Source organism: Triturus cristatus, chromosome 9 (assembly GCF_964204655.1).
Source record: "Triturus cristatus chromosome 9, aTriCri1.1, whole genome shotgun sequence".
Taxonomy (NCBI): domain Eukaryota; kingdom Metazoa; phylum Chordata; class Amphibia; order Caudata; family Salamandridae; genus Triturus; species Triturus cristatus.
Genome location: NC_140592.1, coordinates 1,022,118,397 through 1,022,135,004, shown reverse-complemented (window position 1 = coordinate 1,022,135,004; position 16,608 = coordinate 1,022,118,397). Strand labels below are relative to the sequence as shown.

At 46.9% G+C, this 16,608-nt stretch overlaps 1 protein-coding gene across 1 annotated transcript in view; it reads right to left on the bottom strand.

Moving 5' to 3' along the window:
• NEK9 (NIMA related kinase 9) overlaps positions 1-16,608 on the bottom strand; it is a 276,348-nt gene that overhangs the window by 77,108 nt on the left and 182,632 nt on the right. Inside the window, exon 16 of the mRNA XM_085626728.1 lies at positions 5,952-6,113. Within this exon, the coding sequence (XP_085482854.1) occupies positions 5,952-6,113 (162 nt within the window). The remainder of the gene's footprint in view (positions 1-5,951; positions 6,114-16,608) is intronic.

Below are 16,608 nucleotides of genomic sequence, written 5' to 3'. Positions count from 1 at the left end.
CACTGGTCAACATCTATGGTCTGGATGTAGACCAACTGGCGTTTCTGGAAATAGTTTCGCCTCATCTGTCTGCGACACTGGAATTCACGTTATTGATGGGATTTTAATTGTGTCGTGAATGTTGAAAGGGATGGGTCTCACCCTCCCATTCCGATGTCTGGGACGTGTAGGATGGCCATAGCTTCTGATAATAGAGGACAGCGGGCGTGGCGGACAGCTGGAGGACCCTTAACCTCAGGGGAAAGGCATACTCTCATTTTTCATGTTTACATGATTTACGTGTTCAGCCGGATAAATTCCTCCGTTGCCCACTGATGCAAGGTAAAGGTCATATGGGTCGAATACGTAGCCAGGACTTACTCCTATAACAGTGCATTTCCTATGATGGTGAAGTGGGATCCCCCCCTAAAGAATGTATACCAACCTGGAGGCTTAATGTCACCCTACTGGAGAATATAGTTTTTAAGGGATTCCCGGGGGAGGTAATCAACCATTCCTCTGCCGAAAATCAAGCTATATGAAGATATTACTAAGCAAGAGCAACTGTTAAATGCCATAGAGAAGGAGGTGGCAGGGGAGCGGTGGATCCCGGGAGCACCTTGCATTAGAAAGGGAAAAACTGAAGTCGCAATTGGACAGATTAATGCGATTACAGGGCCTATGTCATGAAAGCCTACGACGAGCATGACAAAGCAGGTAGGTTGCTGGCTTGGCCGGTCAGTTGAGAACAAAAGGCTACTCAGATCCTGAATACCCACATGGAGGTGGGCCAGCCACTATATTTCCAATCTGAGATAAATTCTGCCTTTAAAACTTATTACAACAGCCTTTATAGCCCAAGGGATGTCAACTGTGCAAAAGAGTTTGATGACTATGTAATGCATGCCTCATTACCTAAAATCTTACAGAAGGAGACAACGGTTTTGGCAGCTGAGAGAACTGAACAAGGTGAAGGTAGCCATAAAGGAATTGGCTACAGGAAGGTGCCCTAAATTGATGAATTACCGATTGAATTCCATGTGGCATATGTGGGCGTCCTAGGACCTAAACTGGCAACGGTCTTCAATTACTCTAGGGCCATAGGATCCCTGCCGCAAACTATGAGGGACACAGTCATGGTTTTGCTCCTAACAAAAGTTATAAGAGTATAACACCCTAAGCAAAACTTTAGTGAATGGGCTGCTCCCTAGGGTAAGGCGACGTTCACCCTGATCAAAATGGGTGTAACTGTAGGCGCAATGTCTTGACCAATACAAGGAGACCAATACAGGTATTAGACATGCCCTGGACTGATTTTCAGCAGCCTTGGTTAACACCATTGATACTGAAAAGTCATTTGAATAACTTCAGTGTGATTTCTTGTATGCAGGAATGTAGGGCATGGGGCTGGGCCATGACTTCTTGAGGTGGACCAAATTACTATACCCTAGTCTTCTAGCTAGAGTCAAAATGAGCCCAATATTTTCAGAGCCTTGTATTGTGAGCAGAGGCCGGAGACAGCGATGCTCTTTTCCCCTGTATTTGCTCTGGCATTACAGCCGCTCGCAGATATTCGCCAGTGCCTGTGTTACCAGGGGATACCAATCGTTTGTCGCTCATTATACATACCATTCTTCATGAATGGCATGGTGCTTTACCTGCTTGGAGGCAAGTCGGGTGTAAAGGGCACAGTTGGGGCTCTGAAGACGTTTGGCAGACTTTCTTGCCGGAGGGTAAACTGGGATAAATTATGTGGATATTCTGTGAGGGATCCAGAAGGAATGGATATGCCACATCCACTTGGAACTGTCATTAAGTGGGAACCTATCATGATAAAATAACTGTTTGGATCTATAGATCCAAGCATGGCCTGCTGGAGAAGAATGTTATTGCAGTGCTGACTATTCTTAGGCAGCCTATTCTTTTCTGGAGCACTCTGGCAATCTCTAGTTTGGGGAGTATAGCCCTGTCAAACATGATCATGCTGCAGAAACTACTATATTTCTTTGTCACTATTCCCAAACAGATCTCTATATCAGTGTTACGTGAAATGGATTGAATGCTGGTGATGTTATTCTGGGGTACAGAAAGGCACAGGATAGCATTATCAAAACTGAGACTTCCGACAGACAAGGGATGGCTCAGCAGCTTTTAACTTCAAACTATGTTACTTAGATGCTCAGCTGCAGTGGGCATGCAGGTGGCGTGCAGCCAGTTGGGAGGGGTAGCCATGAACAACCCTGGCATCTCCCTTAGGGCTCTACTGTTGCAACTGTTGCTTAACTACTTTTGGAAATCACTTGTCGAGGATAGTAGCATTCTAATTCGGACATTGCAGTATGTCTGGAACTACATTACAGAAAACACATGCACATTTGCATTCTACTAAAGAAATTCCCATAACATCTCTAATAGCTTGGTCACATCAGGTACTCTGGAGGGGACTAAATTAGTGGGCTGAGAAAGGCCTTACCATACTGAGCAGGTTGTTTACAGGAGGTACTAGCACAGATTTCTAAGAACTCTGTGAGGATTATAATCTACAGTAGAGACACTATCTGGTACACAGCACATTAATGGGGACGGTAGGGAGGTGGTGGAAAAAAGGCGCAGAGGAACACCATAAGCATGAGTGTCTGCAATTAATTTACATCATTAATGGCAGGACCAGAGCGATTACACTCCTATACCGTTCACTCTTGGGAGCTGTGGGAGAGACCTACTAGCACTACGTAGTAATTGGGCAGCAGATATGGGAGTACAAATTACTGATCTCTCATTCTTTTGACAAGTCCCTATGAAGAAATGATGCTCATCCTAGACAACATACATCTTCACCTTGTGAAGGTGAGTGACTCTCTGGAGCACCACCTGATAAGAGGTAATTTATTCAGACAGGAGAGTAAGGGTTTTTATTCCATTATAGTTTTCCCATGTGTTGTCCCCTTCCCTGGGCGTTTAAGGCTCAAATTACGGGTCCTGACAGTGGTACTGATCACCAGGATCTGACTGTGTGAGGAGACTCCGGAGAGGGCTGTGGATAGTGAAGATGTGGAGGAGTGCTTGGGGGTGGCAGTGGTGAAGGGGAACCCTTAGGAGCAGGGGGAGGCGGTGGAGGGCGTGTTGTACTATCTTGAACGCTTCTGGTCCATAGAGGTGTAGGAGGCTCAATGGGTGTCTCCTCCTCAAAGGCTAACATCCCTGTTTTTGGGGACTATGGAAAGGTGTGGTGTGTGTGCTCATGAGCACGAGGCTTCTCTGCATTGTGCATAGGTGCATGTATATCTTCTTCAGTCTCCTGTCGAGCATCTTTGACACCAGCAGTTGGGCTGATCCCAGGAGTCAGATCCTTGCATCGAGGGGTCTGTCTGTGCAGGACTCCAGGCCAGTCTAAGCATGCATTTTGACTTCAACACCGAAATGGAGTCTTTGACACCTAGCTACAGAGGGGCCATCGAAGGGTGGTGTGGTTCAGCACCTTTAGGTCGAGGCTTGTTTGACGTCTAGGAATGCTCTCAGGGTTGAGCAGTGTCCGCTGACAGAGCCAGACGAGAAGATGAGTGCCTTTTTATGCTGGACTCAAGACTCTATGCCAGACTTTCGGGAGTGGTGGTCTGCCTTGGTCTGGAGACCCTCTAAAGGTTGAGATGGCGGACTTTGCTGCATCTGCACTAGAATTGGAGCTCTAGGTCTTCAGTCCTAAGTGATTCTGGGCTGGGCAGTCAGCCTCCTCCTGCTCAACATCAGAGGCTTCAGAGAACACGACCTCTAGGCTCTCGCATCCCTGAGTAGATGGAATGCAGAACCGGCCTGCTTCTTCCCCCCTGAACACATTTTGTGGCCTGAAGACATCAGGGTTCTTGGGCAGGCTTGGCTTTGCATTCTGAGATGTGCCCTGTGACTCTCTTTGGTGCCGGAAGGACTTCTAGCAGTGGAAGGGTCAGCAGGCATTGAAGGCAGCTTTGTTGTATTTTGTCAACTGGCATAGATTGCATATGCTGGATTGGTCCGACCAAGAGTACTTGGCATTGCACTTAGGGCAAAACTGAAAATATGACATGTCCCAGAATACGATCTGAAAAGCATAGACATCTTATCAGTGCTGGGCATTGCTGGGGGAGTCCAGTCACAATACATCAAAAAGTCTAAGACAATGTGTCAAAAGAAGGCACTTGTTTCTGAAGTTACTCGGTTGGAAAGTTCGAAGGCTGGTCCTGAAGAATCCAGAAAATAATTTGTCAGTCCAAGAGCTGGCACTTAAACATCTGTATCCAATGGCCAAACAAAACAATCTGAGGTGGAGTCTTTGCCCTGGTGCACCGTGGACCAACAGAGGAGTCACCACAGGTCTTGCACTTGAAACTTCTTAAAAGAAAAACAAATTACACATGTCGGTGCTCAACACTACATCGCAGAAGCATGCAGAATGTGTTTACCTAAAGCCACACATGCTACTAACAATGATCTCGGACTCTCATTTGATGCAATATATAACTCATGGGCATGGTAATTGCATGGAGAATTAATTGAACAGCATGGAGTTCAAGCTGGAAAAGCTGAATGCCTCAAAATAATATGAACCCATCATAACAGATTATTTGCACTGAGGATTCAGAATAAGTCCATCATACTCTGGAAATATTTCATTTATTCGGCAAGGCCTAATGCGGGTTTTTGTAAACAGAATTGCTAGCTCAACAGTTTCTAAACAAATAGCCATTACAGACCTGAATATGATTTGCATTTCTTCTTGGGAAAGGAAAGGACATTGATGCAGTAGTGCCTGGGAACTGATCCTCTGAGAAAGTAAATCGGAACAATCTTCCAGTAACATTGTCATGCTCTGGGGATAAAGTAGCACACAATCTATATACCCATGGCCAGCGAAAGAAAGACAAAAAGGAGTAGCAAACTAGGTTGAAAAAACTTCTGAGTGAAGTTAACTTTGTTATATCATGAAAAGATGAATTTGCGTTGCTAAGAGTTCTTTTAGTTCTTCTGGGAGAGTAAGAATAGATAGACAAGTCTTAATATATTTTTCTGTGGCTTACTTTGTTAAATTTTCTAGCTGACTGTTTACAAAGGTGTGACATGATTTCCACTGTAGCGCTGTCCTATCATTACATTAAGATGTATGTGTTAACCTCATGTTTCAAATGTCCAAGCAAGGCAAAAGTACTTAAGCCGTTCAAGGGGACACTGTCTGTTAGCTCTGACAGTTATTGTAGGTGAAAGGATGGAGTGAGTTGTCCCGTTGTGTATGAAAGTAAAAATGGGTTGGGGTGTGAAATTCTGTGGAAAATTAAAATGAGGGTAGACCCCCCCTCCCCCCCCTCCGCCCCCCCCCTATTTCCAGATCCACAGAGAATAGAAACATGGACTTGGGGCCCAAGTGTCACTGTGCTGCTTTCTGGAGCAGTGGAGCTCGTTGGTAGTATTCCAGGCGCTTGTCTTCTATATGATACGGAATACTGTTTCAAACTGTTTCCCTTTGATCGTTTCCTCTTAAAATGGGTTCCATAAACTATGCTGCTTTGTGTTCTTAAAACCACTATTAATATTTTACTGGATTTTGAAATTTTTACTATAAAAGGAAAAAAGAAAATATTGCCTTTTGGTATTTTTGACAAACATTTGTATAGTAATAGTATCTAAACTTGTGCAAGTGCTTGTGTGTTATGAAGATTTGTATACTGCATTTCAGTCATTGTATGTCTTAATCACTCTTGCCAATACCTTTCTGCACAGTTTAGGTCTTTCTCACTAGCTGGAGTCATGCAGTATGTATCTTTATATCAATTATGTGTACCAATGGGTCTGATCAGTGTAGTGCTAAGTAGGGTCTTTTACTAATATAATGGAGGATCCAGTGTTGCCCTACTGTTTTGAAGATTGTACAAAGACAGACAAACGCCGGTCCACAACAATAGAAAGTGCATAAATCTTAAAGTCTTAAATTTCGACCAACTTACCGTAAGTGGCAGCAATAGTGAACTCATCTCCACATGAGACATGAGTGACCTGCTTTCCAGCCAGGGGTCCTCCTAAAAGGTTTATACCAAGGCGCTTCTTGTAGTTGCCAACACCCAGCTGTCCACACTTATTAGAGCCAAAAGTGAGAAGGCGACCACGCTCTAAAATGGAACAATAGAAATGAGGCTCTAAATTTTGAACACAAACTGAATATTTTCCTAACAGAAAACACGTAGCCACACTCTTGCAGAAAGTAGACCGTGGATAGATTTCAAACAAAATGCCAAAATAAAAGATCTTGAGAAAACCACAAAACTTGACTTGGTTACCACAACGGTGAATGGGTGGGTAGCAAACTTATATGGTTGTTCATGTAACACTGTACATCAATACATCCCCAAGCCTGCTGTAAATGGCAGCAGAATATGGAACACACCGTTACCGATGTCCAATGGGGATTTTTTTGAAATCAAACAAAACTGATTAATTAAAAGCATAAATGAATACATTTAAAATCTTGCTGAGTTCATTATTCTCCTCAAATAGTACACAGATTTAACCCAATTCCAACTCTGCATGCAAGAGATGTGTTTTCCGCCCCAGGTTGGCTTTTTTTCAATTGTCTGGAAGTTGTCACGTTATCGGTAACTACTAGAAGGAAATTACAGAAACAATAGCCAAGACAGCTGATGTTACTACTGACATGCCTGCCCTGTTATTGCTAGACTTTGTGAAAGTCCTACCCAAACACAGAACAGAGGCTTACTGCTGGATTCTTATTAGTTATCAAAAGACAGACAGCTAAAACCTGAATGTGAGGACCCCAGCTGAACTTGATAGACTGGCGTATTGAGGCTGCAACATGGAACTTAAATGTTGAAAAATTTGCTAGTTTTCCAAAATAAGACCAAATGAGGTTTGATAACCACTTTGCCATTACCTCACTGCCCAGGAGGCAAGGATGCTGATATTTAGCAATAACAATGTCCTATAACTTGGGGCAACTTTGTTAATTTCCATATCTTTCGTATGAACAAACTTACAAGTGCTGTCATCTAAGGTTTTCATACTGTCTTCTAAACAGCAGAAGATAATGTGAAAGATTCTCCTATTGTGAGATGTGGGACTCTTGTATGGGGTTTTTGTCTAGATTACATGAGTGAGGTACACCACAATGCATCTAAATGGTACACTGTCCTGGCTACTGATAGGTTTGTAATAAAACTGAAGTTATTGGATTATTTGGTCATGGAGTCAGAAGTAGGCTGTGTAATCCTACTCAAGACAATGAGGAAAACACTAGAAAAATGTAATCATAATGTAAGGGGGTTTCAACGGAAAGAATATTGCAATGCCCAGTATGCCTACAGGCATAATGAATTTTAGAACCACAAAAACAATTTTCTTAAACAGCTTTAAAAAAGTGATATTAGTTCATGTGAAAGAACAGAGAAAGAACAGCAAAAACAAGTTTTTTCACCCCAAATGTTAGTTCTTCATAATAGGAATTATCAGTAAACAGCAAACTGGACTATTGAATACTGAACCACAGTGTTTCCCAAGTGGGTTGTAAAGCAGATTATTGGTGGGTTGCAAAAGTCCAAGCAAAAAATAAAGATATCCTTAAATTCTGTATATATATATATATATATATATATATATATATATATATATATATATATTGTCACATTTGCTCAATGTCAGGCTGTGTCTTCTGACAAACTGCTGCTTTAAAAAAAAAAACATTCAGTTGGTATTGGTGTTTAGAAACTCGTCGCACTTTACAGTCAGAGAAAGAAAAGTTAAGTGAATTATGTGACAAACTTGCTGGGGTACAGGGAGTGTGAAAGAAGGAAAGTGTCATTTTGTAGCAGGGTGCAGATGTGTATATTATCACACATATGAACGGTTGAAGAATTTTCATTATCTAGGTTTCTCAGAGAGGAAGGATGTATGTTCAAGAAGTCCCATGATGGAAAGGTGCATTACAATCAAGTGACGTTTTCTTGACCATCATGGGACTTTTTGACTAATACTCAAGAACACTAAAGAATAGCGAGAAACATTTAAAACAAACACTTAAAAAATAGCCAAAGAACAAACATATAATGATGCATGTAACCGAAAGGGTTTTGAAGAGGCTTGACCAACTTGAGAATGTTGTTATTTGGATTTATAGAGTGCAACTTATCACCCGAAGGGTATCCAGGCAATGGAGCAGGTGCGTAGGTCATGTGCCGGGGGTTAATTGGAGAGCCAGGTGTCAGCCTCTTGTGGAATTCAAGAAGCGAGGAATAGGCCCTCCTTTGTCCATAGGGAGGGAACGTGTTCTACAATCAAAATCTAGGCAATTGTCTTGAAAAGGTGTGAACGGATTTCTAGGGCACAGTGCTGCACAATTCGATAATAGACATTCATATGAAAGGTGGGGATACACAATTTGTCTCTGCTAGAATTAGCTTCAGCTTTCCTGAAAGGGACCCGTTTGTTGTTAACAGTGTATGATACAAAAAAAAAATCGAAAATGAAATGGACCGTTCGGTGTCAAAGTCATCCTACTGATGAGATCATAATTGGCAAAAAGCAGCTTGCAATTGATCAGACCTATTAATGTGCTTATTTGAATATCATAGAGCTCTTTTCAAATCTAAGTTGATAAGGGATTTTCTTTTTTTTTTTTTACACTGGTGTGCATATATTTGGGGAAAATGTAGGGAGTAATTCAGCCCAGACAGTATGAAAACATGAAATGCATTTTGCGAATAAAGCCGGGCGGTTTCTCAATTGAACCGCATCCATATGGCACACTGTGAACAGCTTCTTAAAGCACCGAATCTATTTCACTAATCCTACATGCAGAAGTAACAGCCACTAGGAAGGTTCCTTTGCAGAGAGGTGCTGCAGTAGGGCTTTGTACTTGGGAAAAGTACAGACCTACCAATTAGGGGATGGGAGGCGGAGAATACCTTCTTAAGCTCCTCAAACAGTGTTTATGGCTGGAACAGTAACAAACAAGCTCTCTGAAGTACATTTAATGTAAATTGTAAGAGACTCTGGGTGCACCATCAAATGTCACTGCTCCTCTCCACTTCCCAAATTCAGAGCAATGCTCATTTCAATATTTGAGAGAGAGAGGAGAGAGAGAGAGAGAGAGAGAGAAAGAGAGAGAGGGAGAGAAAGAGAGAGAGGGAGAGAAAGAGAGAGAGGGAGAGAAAGAGAGAGAGGGAGAGAAAGAGAGAGAGGGAGAGAAAGAGAGAGAGGGAGAGAAAGAGAGAGAGGGAGAGAAAGAGAGAGAGGGAGAGAGAGGAGAGAGAGGAGAGAGAGGAGAGAGAGGAGAGAGAGAGAGGGGAGGAGGAGAGAGGGAGAGAGATGACTGATGACCGGACAAACGGTGCTAGAAGGTAGACATATGACTGCTCATGAGGAGATGAAGCCTTCGAGACGGAAAGCAAAAAACAGAAGATCCCGCCGCTTCCTCTCATTGGCTAACCTTGTGAAGATTAGCCAATGAGAGGTGGACCTTCCCTAACTTGTCACGCAGTGGGGTGTTGTCCGTGAGATGGGTGATCCCACCCCACTCAGTGACAAGTTCGGGAAAGGTGATGTGAGGTGTCACTAATATATCATCAGCCCTGGGCACTTCAGGGCTTGACTGGTTTACTTATATATCTACATATACATTCCTGCAATGAGAGCTCCTTCTGACATTTACACCCGCAAGGAAATGATGTTGATCGCAAAAGGACATGCCATAACATTACATGCCACTTCAAAGGTGCTTAAATAGCTCCCCACAGCTTACTTCCCATGTGGCAACCTTACCCCACCCATGCGGGTGCTAAACTTTGTCTGGTGACACAAGAAGAACCTTCAAAGGAAATAGGGCAGCTTTACTTTTTTTCTCCACCACACAGATCGACTTCTACCACACCATGCTAATAGAGGCCTTTAATGATCATCATAATGCTTATGATTTTTACACACCAGCCTCTTCAAAACATTGTCTCCTGAATTGCCCAAAACATTTATTGCTCGGACAGTTAGCCCTCGCGGTTCCCTCCGGCAAAGAGGGGAGCCCGAGGGGAGCAACTAGAATATTTACTCTTCCTGTATACTACGAGCGCCTGATCAGGTGGTGTCCTACGCAGCGCCAAGCCCCCTCCGCCCATCCAATCACAGGGCGAACCAGGGGAATGGCGGAGGCAGGGCACACACAACCAACTTGCGCTAGCGAGTGAAGCATTTCAACAACGGCGCCCCATTCCCTCTGCAGAAAAGCAGGGGAGCAGAGCACAGTAGGTCTCCTACGGGGATAGACCTTTGACGCAGTAGGTGGTGTTGCCCCGGTTACTTACCGGTAATCTTCATTACTCATAAGTCTTCCTCGCCACATGACTAACAAAGTGAGCTTCAGCTCCACACCAGAACCCTCTAAAGCAAAAAGTCAGCCTCCCATGCCTCCCATCCCTTCCCAATATGGCCGACCCATTACACCCTGACCTCTATAAGAGGCGGGCCGGCCCAACCCATCAGCCTGAAACTACCAAGCATAACATGAAGCCGATAGCCAGACAGGGAGGGAGGGATGGGAACTCATGTGGCAAGGAAGACTATACTCGGAGTAATGAAGATTACCGGTAAGTAACCGGGGCATTACCTCCTTGTTAGTCTTCCTCGCCACATGACTAACAAAGTGAGCACATACCAAAGACAAGCGGCTTCATGGAAACTCACAAGAAACCAACGGATCAGAAAGGGACGCCCACAGAGTAGGGCAAACCCAACAGACCAGAAGAGTGGAAGGACCACACAAGAGAGGCAACCACGAGCAGGAAGAACCTGCCCGGGACAGAAAGACACTGGAAGGGCCGAAAACCCGGACCTTCGAGACATGAAGAGACGCCAGAAAATCCGCCTGAACCAAAAGCCGAAGGAGGACAGAGAAGGTACGGAACCAGACTGCACGGAGCCAGAAGCAACCGCAAAAAGGCCCCAGAACAGCAAGCAGGTCCAGTTACACCAAGACCGCCCAACAGACAGCCAAAAATGAGAGTGGAGCAGAAGCCCAGACAGAGGAACTGAGGGCATCCCCACCACAGCGACCAAACAAAAAGCCATAGCAGAAAAGAGACGCAGTCCGACAGAAACACAGCAACACGGCACGGTGGACCACCAACAGCGGGAGAGCCAAAACCACCAGAGGAACGGGACAGCGGAACCAGACTGGCAGGAGCCGCAAGAATGGATAGGGGTGCAAAGGAAGCCCAAAAAATACAAGGGCCACCACAACCCCACCCGGCAGAACACAAACAGGTGGGACTCGGACCCCAGTCGCAAAAAGGACCCCCCGGAATGGTGCGCAACACCAAGGAGAGGACCCAGGCAGGCACCAAGGGAACCCAACCGTCCAACAGTGAAAAGGGAAAGGCCCACAAGGCTGCCCACAGAGCTCAAAAGAGCGGAAGGAACCAGGCCCAAGGCCAAGCCACCAGAAAGGAAGCGAACAAGCACCAGAGGCCACCAGGCAAAAGAAAGCACAGAGAGCCCGGCAGGGAGAGGAACGCAGCACGGAGAAACGAGACCACCCTGCACAGGGACCAAGCAACCCAGCAACATCCCACAAGAAGGAACCGAAGCCAGCACCCAGGCGGGCAACAACTAGACCTGGCCCAGCCGAATAAAGAAGACCCGACAGGACCAGGAGCGTACCGGGAGGAACATCCACAGGCAGAAACACACCCAAGGCAAGAAGGACAGAAGAGCTAGGCGAACGAGCCCGAGCCAAGTCAACACTCCCAGGAAGCCACCCGAGCCAGCAGGCCCAGGACCCCAAAACCAGGGAGAAAGAAGAAAACGACACAAAGTCCACACCAGAAGCGCAGGGCCCCGCCTGGTAGAGTAGAACCGGGAGCCCAAACACCCCTCAGACACCCAAAAGCACCGCTGGACACAAAAACCACCACGGGGAAGCAAGAAGCAGGGGCAGAACAAAAACCCATGCCCACAGAGGCAAAACACGGACCACCGAGCAACAGCCCCAAAGTCCACCATCCGCAGCAGCAGACGCCAATGGAGAAGCACCCAGGCGAGCACCACCAAAAGGACAACCGCCCTGGCCAGGCAAAACCATCCCAGAACCCTTGGAAGAAAAGGGACCCCAGGAAAGCGCAAAGCCGGGAGCCCGGACGAGAAGGCCGAAGAGCCAACACCGGGGACACAAACCAGAATAAAAGTGACCCTGGGAAGGACAGCACCATCGCGCCAAAAAAACAACAGGGGCAAACCCCGCAAACCCCCTGAACACGAGGCAGGGGAGCAACCGCCATGGAGAGCAACAAGATAATAATAATAATAATCCACATTGGTAAAGCGCAAACAATCACCCGTAAGGGTCTCTAGGCGCTGGGGGCTGTCGGGAAGATTAAGCAAGCTATTGCCCAGAGACACATGGTGCTGAGCTAATCTGCCGCTTGCGCCGGGGATCGAACCGTGATCCCAAGAACAGAAAGACCACTGGCCCAAAAAGGAAGTGTCCGAAGATGCGGAGCCACAACCCACACAAGACAAGGGCCCCACCGGAGACTCAGCCTACAGCACCTGGTAGTCCCAGGAGGACTCCCCTCAAGGTGCCAACCATTCCAGACCCTGTTTAACTACCCAGAACAGACGAGATCAGATGCTCCCAGGGTAGTATGGTCATAGGGCCCTTGAAGCCAAGTACGGGAAGCAGGAGGACACACCCAAATGCCAAGGCCCAGCGCCCCAAAACTGTGGCAGCAAGCCACCCCTCTGTGCAAAAAGATACCGGAGACGGTGCCACAGAGAGGAAGGAAGGGGACACCCAACCACCTCACCAGATCAACCGAACGTAATCCAGTCAACAATGGGTGAACGACTCCCCTCACAATCAGAATCCCCTACAACCTCGTGAAGGGGACACTAGAAAAAGAAGTTAACACAAAACCTAGAGGAGCAAGAAGCCCCAACCACTAGGCCACAGCGACACACGGACAAGGGAAGGCACAACCAGGGCCTCACAAAATGCCGAAAAAACATACTCTGTCATACCGTTAGACAGAAGCACCCTCCGGGATGAAGGGGACCCTGTGCCACGTGGCCAAGGAGGCCAAAAACAAGCTGCACAGTGGAGAGCCACACTCCTGCCGCAACATAAGCAGAAGACGAGGACGGCAGAAAAAAAACACACTGCGCCTCCGCCAAACACAGTGTCCCATGCCCCAGTAGGGACTCGAGGAATGTGAAAGAAACCTACAAAGAAAGACGGCAACATCCCAGTCCGTTTGTGCACCCACAGAAGCAGCCATGGGAAAGGACAGGCGCCAACAGCAGCCTGCCCCTAACAAACGCAGAAGCCAACAGCCCCCGTACACCTTTTAAAGCAGAGTTTGAAAATTCGCCATCCTAGGACACTGACAGCATTAGCAGGAGTCGAACCCTAGTCAATTGAGATACTTTTCCCACACAGGCACCTGGCTTACCATTGAGCCATAGCTCGTGGTAACGAAAGACATGAAAAATCTGCTTATATGAGAGGAGCACCACCCGATGGAACCTTGATTGCCCGTAGGAGTCTTGGCGCTGAATAACAGATGTCCATTGTTACCCAACTAAATGGTACTCATTTTATCGACCACAGATGGATGAAAGCCCGAGTAGACCCGCCGGGATATGAACCTATGACCGTGAGGTCAAACACATGCCCCTGCAGTGGCTGCCGTAGTCCACTGAGCCACCAGACCCAGCTTCTCAATGTCCACCCAAGAAGAAAGAAACAATGAGACAACACTTGGAAGGCCAAAAAGCCGCAACCTGCAGCGCACGTCAGAGCGCGTACGGCCCTATGATGCCGCTTCAAAAAAACACCAGAATTACGAAAATCTTAAAATACGACCACTAGGTAATAAAACCGTAAGAATTCACGCAACCAATGCGTATGTGGAAGACCCACGCACACAAAGCACAAATCCGTAATGTGGATCACAGGCAGAACTCGAACGCACGGCATGGGAGAGCCGGCGCCACCAGCGATGCATGACCGACCACAGAGCGATAGCGCACTAGTCCAGTCACATAATGCAATTTGAAGCAGGAAAGTAACTATCACCAACCAACAAAAACAGCTAGGCAAACATACCTACTGCTGCAACGGTGTGTCCGAAATCCTTCAGGACCAATAAAATATATATATACATGCACAACACACCCAGAGTCCGTAGATCCATCACTACAACACTGGGCCACCAGGACTCAAAAAAAACATCAGCGATACCGTTCTAGTATGCAACGTGAAAGTAGTAGAAGCGAGAGCCCCCAACATAACAAGCACACAGTCACTGCTAGAATGAAACCAGGGATACAGTCTTGCCGCTTAGAGCGCATGCGTGAGTGCAAGACACCGGACAAAAACAAAACAAGGTGCAGCCAACGACCAGATCCCAACACCACCATAAGTATTAAAAAGACAGGTGACACCCCAAACGACATAATACCAGCCGCATGCCGACGGCCCGAGGAACGGGTGAGACTGCGGCATCCAATGGGACAGGGAGCCAACACCAGGCCAGGGAACTGCACCCGACCCGGCGGCAAACAGGTAAGCTCTTAGAGCTCCGAGGAGTTCGGACGCAGCCAAAGGCCCCGGGCCTCCACTGCAGCCCGCGAGGAACGCCAACGCGGGACACAGCGCAGCAGTGAGCGCGCCAATGCGGGACACAGCACTGCTTCGGGAGAACTCAGGAAAACGGGGGGCACGGCCAGGGACTACAGAACAGGCCACAGAACCCCCTGCCCAACACCCAAGGCCATTGTCTGAGCTTATAGCGCAAACTCGACCCGAATGAATCCGAGCGCTTTCACGGGAGTATCCAGTGGAAAACTACCAAGCACGACACGAGGCAGGGGAGACACAAGTACATGTCCGGCACGGGGTGAATGCTGAGGCTCGAACGCGGTTTCCTCTAGCCGTATGCCAATGTCAAGTGTCTCACACGGACGGGTGGTAGAAGGGGCCGCAAGGCATAGCCCCAGACCACCCCGGCCGCCCCCCTGTAAACCCTTGGCTCGCTAAGGCAGAGCCTAACCGGCCCTGTAGGATACCGGGGGAAAGAAGAGGGGAGGGTCCTAGATCCCACAGGTCCGCTAGAGCAGGACCACCAACCAGGGACCCATGTACCTGCTTCAGCAGGAACCCCTTACCTGAACGCGCATCTGGAGAGTAATCTTGCGCAGAACAAAAAAAACAGGCTGATGGGTTGGGCCGGCCCCCCTCTTATACAGGTCAGGGTGTAATGGGTCGGCCATATTGGGAAGGGATGGGAGGCATGGGAGGCTGACTTTTTGCTTTGGAGGGTTCTGGTGTGGAGCTGAAGCTCACTTTGTTAGTCATGTGGCAAGGAAGACTAACAAGGAGGTAATCCCTTTTTAGTGTCAGACGCCTGGCAAGCAACTAACTTAAGGAGACTACCTCCCGCAGCCTCCTCTATCGATTACATTAACATACGCTGCCGGCTTGTCTTCTCTGCTTCTCCTTCTTCACTCCTCAGAGTGCGACTACAGGACCGCCCCCTCCAAGCCCCCCGTTGGGAGCGGACGCCCTGTTACATCCGGGATGAGTGCCTAAACCACACCGCCATTTTTACACTTTTACTTTTCACTTTAGACATCTAAAAAAACGGGTAACACAATGCGTGTATGTGTGACACTGAGAAGCATAATTTATTGCGTATGGCACGAATTAAATAAAACTCATCTGCATGTTCTACCCATAAAATATATGGTTGAGGGACAATTCCGTGGACACAATCACTCTCTAGTGCTCCTCACATGGTACCAGTCACTTTCACGGTATGTTGCCCAGGGGAACAACAGCGAAGCTTCTTTGCGACAAGCAGCTTCTGGCTTGACCACACAAGTCACAAATTGTTTATGTGCATGTTCTTTTCCTTTTTTTCTTTCAGGCAATTCCTCGAAAAGAACAGTGGCAGGTATTAGGCTTGTCCCTTGAATATTAATATATGTACTAGTTCGATACATGTTAGTTGCATGACCACTTTGCATTCACGTCTTTGGGGTAAGTGACCTCTTCACATCCTACTCTGATGAAAGCCCGGGCCGTTAAATAGGCCAGTAGCCAGGGCTGAAACATGTTGGTGTTCAGTTAGGGTCATAGGACCATTGGACCATCATATCCTCCAACCCTACCATAATCAGTTTTTAACCTTCTTTCCCTCTTCATCAATAAAGGATACTTTAGCAGCGGGAGAGGAATTTTATCTTAACGTTACACCCCAATACAAAATATCTTCATAAGGGCTCCCTGAAATATGGTCAAGCCCACCCTGAACTTTAGGAGTTGGGGTGAGCCCAACGATGAACCACGTCACTATTAGAGTGAGTGAGGGCTATAATAACAAAAGGGTCTTCCTCCCTTCCCACCCTTCAACCAAGGGGGATTATTAAATCAGCGAGGTGCAGACGGTCAGGTTTTCTTCACTTTAGAACACCCCCCTCCTTTGTCATTGATTGTTTCTTCCCCTTCTCTCTTCTTTGTTACTAGGAACATTCTTGGTTCCAGGAGGGATATCCATTTGTTAAACCAGTTGTACATAGGGAGGATATATCCCTTCCCACCTCCTC